Raw genomic sequence first — 9,999 nt, forward strand, 5'->3', positions numbered from 1 at the left:
AATTTTATAGGGCAACACTGGGATGGGTTAAATCTGTCGGATGAAAGTACATATTAAGCTTTTTTTCAAGCTGGCAGGAATATCAAAGCATATTGTTTGCGTGAATCAAGTTAGTAATCATCTTTAAGTATATTTAAGTATTAATATACAAAGAATATCAAAAAAATATTGCTACAAGCTTTGTTTCACTGCGGTCACACAGTTAACTGCGAGGAATCTGGTACCGAGAACAGGTCCACCATGGTGGATTGCCAGAAGAGACACATCCTTTAAGGTTTCCCTTTACCTGTTTGCAGGGGTAAGTACTTATGTGATTTACCAAGAAGGGTTATCCGAAGAGATATGCTATTCTTCTATCAAGAAATAGTAACAGTATGTAATGATGTCAGATGTGTTCTTTTGTGTCAGCTCATTGTTTTGAATTGCAATAATGCAAAAATTTTAATCGGAAATGTAGCTAGTGATAAACATACAATCAACCAAGGCAGGGTAGAATGAAAAGTCAATTGTTTTTTTTTCTCTGTTTTTGTTTTGTAAAGCTCGTGACTGCCTTACAGTTTCCGTGGAGATTGAATCTAACGCCTTGAAGTTACAACGATTAAATTATAGTCTAACCTGTTACAACCGGAATTTCCATCATCATCTGCCATCTTGTTCTGCTTTGGAGCCGTAAAACTTTAAACAGAGAGAGGCTTTGCATTTCAAGAACGTTTACAGGTAAGTTGATGGGATATCCATTCTGTACAAGCATTTCAGTTTGTTTTGATTTGATAACGTAATGGTAGTTTTCGTTTAAAAGCTGATTTACTAAATACATGTAGGTAACGTATGTTAAAATCCATAAGTAAGCTAGACATGGAGGCATATTTTAGAGGCATGTTTTTCCTCTCACGTTCACACTATGCCCTTATCAGAAATACATATACAGGTTGGGACACTCTGTCCATATTTTCTACTGTCTCCATATGAATTACAAGATTATAGGTTCAATTCCAAAACAGGTACATTGACAATTCAGAGAGTGAATGTGCCCTGGAGCACATGGCATTGTTTTCAGTTTCAAGCAGTTTCCCAACATTGTTGATATATTCAACAGTGTTAATTTACCCATGGGCTGAAAGGGGGAAAATCAAAAGGGATGTGGGAAGATTGTTATGTTAGATTTTCCCTGGGGATTTTAACAGATTTAAAAATGGAAACAGCAAACATTAAAAAAAATTGAACTGCAGCTGATATATTGAGAATGGAATTTATAATTTCTTCAGCAGTAGCAGGTGCGTGTGTAACAGCTGTTTAGCTGCAGATATAAATACGAGACAAATGTCATTTTAGAATGGGATATTATAGAAAATCTTATCTTTTGTCAGTGACAATTTTGTTTGCTATATTCAAAAGTGACCCTTGATCAAAAGGTTTTTAGAAACTAAATCAGTGGTATGGAAGTACGGTAACTTTTCACAATGACATGTAAGGTAAAGTCTGTTTACGAGCCTAGTGGCCCATTAGGCTGGTGCTTAACTCCGGTTTCTGTAGCATGAAGCAATTAGGAGTGCCAGTCCATCGCAGGGTTACTCCCAGCATTAGATTGCCAGTACCCATTTATACACCTGGGTAAAGAGAGAGGCACTGTGAGAGTAAAGTGTCTTGCCTAAGAACACAACACAATGTCCCGGCCAGGGCTCGAACCCAGACTACTCGATCGGAAGTTGAGCGAACTAACCATGAGGCCACAGCACCTCCACACAATGACATATACATGCATATTATTAACATGCGGAGTGTAACTTGATAAATGGGGCAAATGTGGAGCTGGTTGTGAAGGGCTTCCTCTCCTCTTATGTGCAGTCTTCTAAAATATGACAAGCTTTTGTAACTGTTCACAGTGCTGATAGCAGGCTCCAGAGTCATCATGGCTGAAAAAGAGGTCAAACCATTCAGCCATAGCCACAACCTAGAACAATATGTTTTGCTGGCCAAGTCAGCAAGAGGAGCTGGATTAGTAGCCCTAATAAATCAGACCTTAGAGGCCCCTGGTGTGTATGTTTTTGGGGAACTCATAGAGATGCCTTCTGTCAAAGCGGTATGTAGGGTTATGTCACATTTGTCTTCAGTTATTTAGGGCTCTGCATTCAAATTGCCATCACGTTATAATTAAATCACACTCAAAACTTCTGACCATACTGCTTGTCTCTGGAGTTTGTAGTTGGGCTGACAATTCATGCAGCCTCTCACAGCTCTTTCTACTTGAGCATAGGAGGAGAAAGAAGTAAATTTTTTTATTGATTGGAGAAAACAATTTAATTTAGAACTCATGTGAGGAATTTTTGAGACCATATCCACTAAGTTTATGAAGAATTGCAGCTATGCAATTAAAAAGCCAAACAGGTGGCCAAATTGGAAAATCATACTGCAAATGAAATTGTCAAATTTTTTTGTAGTTTCCTAAACAGTGGGAGCTGTACAGTGTATGTCATTGGATACTTTATGTTTTCATAACGGGATAATTTAAAGTCAAATCATTTTTCCTTTTCCTAGGTCTAAAGTCTAAGTTGATGATTAACTTGTAATTTTTTGATAAAAAAATGTTTTGGATTCCTTTTTCATCCTTGATTTCACTTGCAGCTAGAAAACTCTGAAAATGCATCATACTGGAATCTCTTGAACATATTTGCATTTGGAACATATAGTGACTATAAAGGTAACATCAAACTTCCTCACTGTGTGTAACAATAGGCATCATTACCTACATGTAGTAGCCTTGTTTGACAGTCAAACTTAAAGGACAGGCATATTATAATAATTATAATGGGACAGGCATATTATAATATAATGGGACAGGCTTATTATAATATAATGGAACATGCATATTGTAATATAATGGGACAGGCATATTATAATATAATGGGACAGGCATATTATAATATAATGGGACAGGCATATTATATATTAGTGGGTTCAGTTGATGTAACACTTGGTGGCAGATACTCAACAAGACTTGGTTTCTTGAGCTGTGTGATGTCTTTATAACTAAACACGTTGTTCCAATTTACCAGGCCACAATTGATTTTTGTGATTTTAACTGTACAATGTACATGTAGCTTGGAATAGTAAAGTCACTAAAGGTTTCCTGGCCCTTCCCATTAGGTGTTGCGAACAACTGCCTCCCCTTTGTCATGAATATTGTCCATGTGCCTTAATAGAACCGAACTAAAAGACTGAGTGGGTAGTGTGTCTTTGAACGTTCAATAAGATCAAGGTCATAGTAAAGATTGTTTTGTGCTAAGACTCTCAAGAGCAGTGCATTGAAATCTTACAGTGATTGTAATTTCATAGTGATTAGAAATTGTTGTCTTTGTTTTTCCTTAAGTGTGTGTATTCATTGTTTCTTTGTAGAAAAAGCCAATTTGTTACCAGCTCTAACTGCATCACAGTTGAGGAAGCTACAACATTTAACCATAGTGTCCTTAGCAGCTAAATCAAAGGTACATCTGTATGTTTATTAACCCTTTTCACCCCAACATTGGTATGAATACTCCCCATACTGTTCTCTATACATTTCCTGAAGTGCTGAAAAGGAGAATTTGTTTAAGAATAAAGAGCTTCTTTAGTTGGTGAACATTTTTTTAATTCGTGTGACCTTACTGTGTGATTCAGTTGTGATATTGTAAGGAGAAATTACATGCTGGTCACTCTTCGAGTTAAAGGGTTAATAAGGTATAGCTGTAGATGTAGATGGCTGGGCTTTATGAAACAAAAGTGTTTGTACATGGAAAATGTAACTGATTGATCATCAAAATGGCCACTCAAATGACAGACTTCTATTTTTGGAAAGGAAGAGCAGATGTGAATTATGAAATTCCTTTTTAATAGTGAAGTTTACCACATACAAGTATCGCATTATCTTAAGTATTGCATTATCTTCAAAATACTTTTACTTGACTATAAAGGTCTTCATGGCTTAGCTCCAACTTATATTGTTGAACTGTTACATCAAAGAAATGACTCTCGTGTACTGCGTTCCTCATCACAAATGCTCGTGATGGTTCCAAGAACATTTTGAAAGAACTATGGTGACCGTGCCTTCTCCATTGCCGGTCCCAAGCTTTGGAACAATTTACCATATTTCCTGAAAACATCTGAATATGTTGCAATTTTCAAGAGGAACCTTAAAACATACTAATTTGTTCAAAGACGCTTTTTAATTTACGATTTTCTATAATTTAATTGCTATGTTAATTAGTCTATAATTTTGTAAAGCGCTACGGAGAACTAGTTGAGTTTAGCGCTATACTGTACAAATGCTTTATTATTATTATTATTATTATTATTATTATTATTATTATAGAAGTCTACCATACATTTCGTTTGACGCGTAAGACAGTGAATAAAGTTAAAATTAATTACAGCTGTTCAGAAGTGTGGATTTTCTTTGCCTTGTAAAAGTGAATTGTTTTGAAAATCTCATTTTGCAGTTCATACCATACAGTTTGTTATTGCAAGAACTGGATATCAAGAATCTAAGAGAACTTGAGGTACATCTTGTATGTAACTGCCACTGAAGAATCCTTCCCTTGAAATTTTTGATGTTCGTGTTCCTTTCCTGAGATACACAGTAGCTGAATGGTTTGTGAGCAAGACTCTGGGTTAAGATGCCTGGGTTAGAGAAATGTTGTGGTCATTGCTGGTGTAGAATTCTTGGGTGCAACACCTCATTCATTCTGTGTGTCCCCCTGTACTGAGGAGTATATAAGGGTTCTGGCAAACTGTCAGGGAAGCCTGATGAAACATTGGGGGGTGACCTTGCAGTGGAGTACTGTAGCATCCTTTCCAGGGCAGGGGGGTAGCAATACTCCAGGTTGCTCCGTGCTTAGAAAACCAGCATAAGCTCAGGCTGGATGAGCCGCTCTGCTCATGCATGTATACAGACTTCTGAAGACTCATTTGCTATTTTTGTTACTTTCAGGATGTAATTATTGATGCTATTTATGCTGACATTATTCATGGAAAATTAGACCAGAAAAATAAACAGGTGGGTGTGTTCTTCAGTACACCTCTTTTCAGAAGACATCTCAATTCAAGGGACACATGTTTTGGTCCTGACTTGAAAAGTGTTTTTGTAACCTTAGAAACAGAATGATTTGATTTTGTCAATTGTTTTGCTAATGTAAATTGGCCAATATGAAGCTGGCGTTTCTGGCATTGGACCTATGCCAAAGGAAAGGATGAAGGGCTAATGTTGAAAAAAATAAAAAAAGAAAAGCTAATTTACAAACTCTCCACTTTAGGTGTGGCGGGGGGTGTGGGTGAGGGAGTGTCATTCTCCGTCCTCTCCCTCCACTGTTGCCTTTTCCTCCAAATCAATATATTTCTTTTGTTGATGGTCATTTTTAGCTAGAAGTAGATTTTGCCATTGGTAGAGACATCACTCCAGAAACAGTTAACCGAGTCACAGAAGTATTACAAGACTGGTAAGTTTCTTTGTGGATTGAAAAAAATATGCAGAATCCCAATCACATATAGACCATCTTTAACAGTGTGTTCTTCAAACAGAGAGATATGCAACCAAAGTATAATTCTACCGTAATGGCAAAAAAATATTTTTTGGGAAAGATGAACCCTAAATTTTTTTCTTGCTCCCAGTTTTTCGCTTTGTAGCCCAGTTGGTAGAAGTGCTTAACTGTTATCCTGGAGGCCTGGGTTCCAATAACGTCAACACTCAAATTTGTCCAGGCCTCTTTTCGGCAGTTGCTAAAATTGAAGTCCACCTGCATGGATTGTTCCTTTTCTGGATGGTTTTCAATTTGCTCTCTGCTTTGCAGCAATCGTTGCAGTGATGCAAAAATATTGGCATTTTTTCTGAATTATGATACTATTATTCTGTTTGGAATTAGAAGAAAAGAAATTGAAGTGAGCATAAGTAAGATCCAAGCTCATCACATTTGCAGTTAACATGATGTAGTTCTTAAATTTAATGGGCCCAAATTGGTAAACTGATGGTTAAGTGTCTCTAAGCAGGCCTTTGTGGTTCAGTATTGTGTGGAAAAGAATCGGGCGCCATTACCATCTTCTTAACTCAATTTGTAATTTTCAAGAAAATTGCTATGGTTCCTAATTTTTGTTTTTAGCTATTTATAAACGTATTGATTGCTCCCCCAAGTCTCTAATTTACTCCAAGTCAAGCTGCTTTTGCTGAGTGTTGTTGTTGTTTTTTTTTTATTACAGGTGTGACGGTTGCGAATCAGTTCTTCGTAGCATAGAGAAACAAATAGAAAGGGCAAATACACACAAAGAAAAGAAACAAAAGCAAAAGGTTCAGGTGGAAGCAGAGGTACATTACCAAGTCTTTTCACCCACCTTTATCCACCTGTTGATTCACTAGGTGTATACCTACCTGTTAGACTCGTGTATCGTAGGATCTTTACGGTATGTAGTTTTAGAATAGGTAGAAACTTTTTTCAGTTCTTCTTTTCTTCTTTGCCTCTTTTCATTCATTTGTCCATTCATTCAGGTTTTCTTTTATTCGTTGACTCACTCATTCATTCAATTCTTCACTCATACACTCACTCATTCTTTCATGTGCTCATCTTTCATTTTAATTTTTTATTCAATCATTCCATTGCTTATTCATTCACTTATTCATTCATGCGTCCACCTTTTTCATTCACTAATTCACTTCAGTCATTTATTCTATGCAGTCAGTCAGTCAGTTTAGTCAGTCAGTTTAGTCAGTCAGTCAGTTTAGTCAGTCAGTCAGTTTAGTCAGTCAATTTAGTTAGTAAGTCAGTCAGTTTAGTCAGTCAGTCAGTTTAGTCAGTCAGTCAGTTTAGTCTGTGAGTCAGTCAGGCAGTTTAATCAGTCAGTCAGTCAGTTTAGTCAGTCAGTTAGTTTAGTCAGTCAGTCAGTTTAGTCAGTCAGTCAGTTTAGTCAGTCAGTCAGTTTAGTCAGTCAGTCAGTTTAGTCAGTCAGTCAGTTTAGTCAGTCAGTCAGTTTAGTCAGTCAGTCAGTTTAGTCAGTCAGTCAGTTTAGTCAGTCAGTCAGTTTAGTCAGTCAGTCAGTTTAGTCAGTCAGTCAGTTTAGTCAGTCTGTCAGTTTAGTCAGTCAGTCAGTTTAGTCAGTCAGTCAGTTTAGTCAGTCAGTCAGTTTAGTCAGTCAGTCAGTTTAGTCAGTCTGTCAGTTTAGTCAGTCAGTCAGTTTAGTCAGTCAGTCAGTTTAGTCAATCAGTCAGTTTAGTCAGTCAGTCAGTTTAGTCAGTCTGTCAGTTTAGTCAGTCAGTCAGTTTAGTCAGTCAGTCAGTTTAGTCAGTCAGTCAGTTTAGTCAGTCAGTCAGTTTAGTCAGTCAGTCAGTTTAGTCAATCAGTCAGTTTAGTCAGTCAGTCAGTTTAGTCAGTCAGTCAGTTTAGTCAGTCAGTCAGTTTAGTCAGTCTGTCAGTTTAGTCAGTCAGTCAGTTTAGTCAATCAGTCAGTTTAGTCAGTCAGTCAGTTTAGTCAGTCAGTCAGTTTAGTCAGTCTGTCAGTTTAGTCAGTCAGTCAGTTTAGTCAGTCAGTCAGTTTAGTCAGTCAGTCAGTTTAGTCAGTCAGTCAGTTTAGTCAGTCTATCAGTTTAGTCAGTCAGTCAGTTTAGTCAGTCAGTCAGTTTAGTCAGTCAGTCAGTTTAGTCAGTCAGTCAGTTTAGTCAGTCAGTCAGTTTAGTCAGTCTGTCAGTTTAGTCAGTCAGTCAGTTTAGTCAGTCAGTCAGTTTAGTCAGTCAGTCAGTTTAGTCAGTCAGTCAGTTTAGTCAGTCAGTCAGTTTAGTCAATCAGTCAGTTTAGTCAGTCAGTCAGTTTAGTCAGTCAGTCAGTTTAGTCAGTCAGTCAGTTTAGTCAGTCTGTCAGTTTAGTCAGTCAGTCAGTTTAGTCAGTCAGTCAGTTTAGTCAGTCAGTCAGTTTAGTCAGTCAGTCAGTTTAGTCAGTCTGTCAGTTTAGTCAGTCAGTCAGTTTAGTCAGTCAGTCAGTTTAGTCAGTCAGTCAGTCAGTCAGTCAGTCAGTCAGTCAGGCAGTTTAATCAGTCAGTCAATTCGTCGGTCATTCTTTTGTTCATTTTTTCGTCCATTCGTACATGTACTTTTTTTTCAATGATAAATTCTTTCGTTTCTTTATCCTTCAACATTCGTTTTTCCATCTATTTATCCATCAGTAAATCGGTAACAGCAATTTTGACGACGGTTTTGTTTTGTCTCCAGGTCGAAAATCTGAGAAAGGCAATAAAGGCGTCTTCTCAGTCAGACATGGATAATGGCGGCGTGTCAGGAATGCCAGCAAGTTACCACAGTCAACAATATCAACAGAAGGCTCCCACCACATCCAAAACTAAAGGGTTGGTTTATCTTATTTTACCTCTCCTTGATATTCAAACTTTAAACTTATTCTATATTGGAAAGTGGGTAATTTGGGGACTCAAAGATAAGTACACTACTACAACTTAACGTATATGTGCACGATCCTTCGCAGTAAAGCACTATTTGAGCAATAGTGAAAATCAGACCTGAAAAAAATTTCAGGCCTGTACGGGATTCGAACCACTGACCTGGAAAGGCCTGAAATTTTTTTCAGGTCTGATTTTCACTATTGCTCAAATAGTGCTTTACTGCGAAGGATCGTGCACATATACGTTTCATAACCGCAGTTCATACATATGTTTCATATGTTTGTTGTTGTTTGACTACTACAACTCTTGCATGTTTGGTCTATGGAAGGTTCGCTCGACATTTCAACTTCGTACTTAGTCCACTCGATTATTGCTTTACTTGGTTTTCATCCGCTGGTGAAATGAATTTTATGTCAGTAAAAATTATGATCAGATTCCTCCAGGGGGAAAGAAGAACCCTCTAAAGGACGCCCTGCTCCCAACGTGTCAGCTTAGTAGCTCAGTCGTTAATATTGTAGTGTTATTGTCCAAGTATCTGAGAAGCACGGGTTTGAAATTCCATCAAAATCTGAATAGTCCTTTTTACAGTTGTGGGCTTGGTGGCCAAGCCTTTGAACAGGAGTGAGGTTAAGGGTGACCTTGTTATGATAGAGATGTTGCTGCTTTTCAAATGCAAATTCCTTTGTTATCTGCTAACTAGATACAGGTCTCTATCACAACAGGGTCACCCTTAGCCTCACTCCTGTTCAAAGGCTTGGCCACCAAGCCCACAACTGTAAAAAGGACTTCTTTTCAGGCTTCTTTTCTTGAATTGTTTAAATTGCGGCTCACATGCGAGGATCATTGTTTTAACTTTAACATCATGTGATGTACGGTTTTTCTACATCATTTTTTTTTTTTCTGTTACAGTTTACGAGGAAGCGGAAAGGTGTTTGGCACTCAGGTTCGCAGATGACTGAAAATTGGACAATACTGCTATGAATGGACTTAACTTGTTCGCATTTTTGTATTATCTTCTAGTCAATACCAGCATGGTTACTTTAATATTCCTCCATTGGTCTTTGTGGAGAGTACTGGTGGTTATACCTCGCTCGTAAAGAAATAAGGACAACGATCGTAACCAAGAACTTCCGAAGCATGGCGAAGATTTCCGAAATGTATTTTTATGATTCTTCCAAATACTGAATCTGTTGAGTCTTGGCTTAGTTTATGACAAAAGTTTGGCAATTTCTCGATTTTTCCACCGGCTAAGAAAGTCCTGACCTACGCAGGCACTTTTTGCTAGAAGCTAACCTGTCAGGGATAAAGTAGTTGCTCTTGCCAAAAATCACTGTAATATCAGTGCTCAAGGAGACTTTCTGGATAAAAATTCCAATTCCTCGATAGGTGTTGAGTTATTTTTGCGGTCTGATCCACTCCGGTTACTTCCTCTTTAGAATATTTTGTTCTTTTCAAAGCATGAATGAATACTTGAAGCTGCTTCCGTAATTGTTACTAGGGTACTGAACAGATGGTGACAACTGAGTTTCTCGAAGACAGTGTAAAGCTGGTTTTCAAATGCCTTGCAAGGTATTTTAAATAAAAAGTGGATCTTTA

The 9,999-nt window shown here is 37.7% G+C and overlaps 1 protein-coding gene across 1 annotated transcript; it reads left to right on the forward strand.

The window, feature by feature from the left end:
* The first annotated feature begins 17 nt into the window (after positions 1–17).
* LOC111346353 (COP9 signalosome complex subunit 7b) lies at positions 18–9,999 on the forward strand. The gene is made up of 12 exons (XM_088730357.1): positions 18–109; positions 203–298; positions 540–717; positions 1,884–2,080; positions 2,623–2,698; positions 3,394–3,482; positions 4,473–4,532; positions 4,964–5,029; positions 5,392–5,468; positions 6,223–6,328; positions 8,219–8,352; positions 9,313–9,999. Exons 4-12 carry the CDS (start codon positions 1,910–1,912, stop codon positions 9,356–9,358), a joined length of 825 nt encoding a protein of 274 aa, XP_088586483.1. The 5' UTR covers positions 18–109; positions 203–298; positions 540–717; positions 1,884–1,909; the 3' UTR covers positions 9,359–9,999.

Source organism: Stylophora pistillata, chromosome 8, assembly GCF_964205215.1.
Source record: "Stylophora pistillata chromosome 8, jaStyPist1.2, whole genome shotgun sequence".
Taxonomy (NCBI): domain Eukaryota; kingdom Metazoa; phylum Cnidaria; class Anthozoa; order Scleractinia; family Pocilloporidae; genus Stylophora; species Stylophora pistillata.

Excerpts from the sequence above, each read along its gene's own strand:
- LOC111346353 (XM_088730357.1), top strand. The coding sequence starts at position 1,910 with ATGGCTGAAAAAGAGGTCAAACCATTCAGCCATAGCCACAACCTAGAA. Across the intron at positions 2,699-3,393 it reads AACATATAGTGACTATAAAG|AAAAAGCCAATTTGTTACCA; the intron begins GTAACATCAAAC and ends GTTTCTTTGTAG. Across the intron at positions 5,469-6,222 it reads ACAGAAGTATTACAAGACTG|GTGTGACGGTTGCGAATCAG; the intron begins GTAAGTTTCTTT and ends TTTTTATTACAG.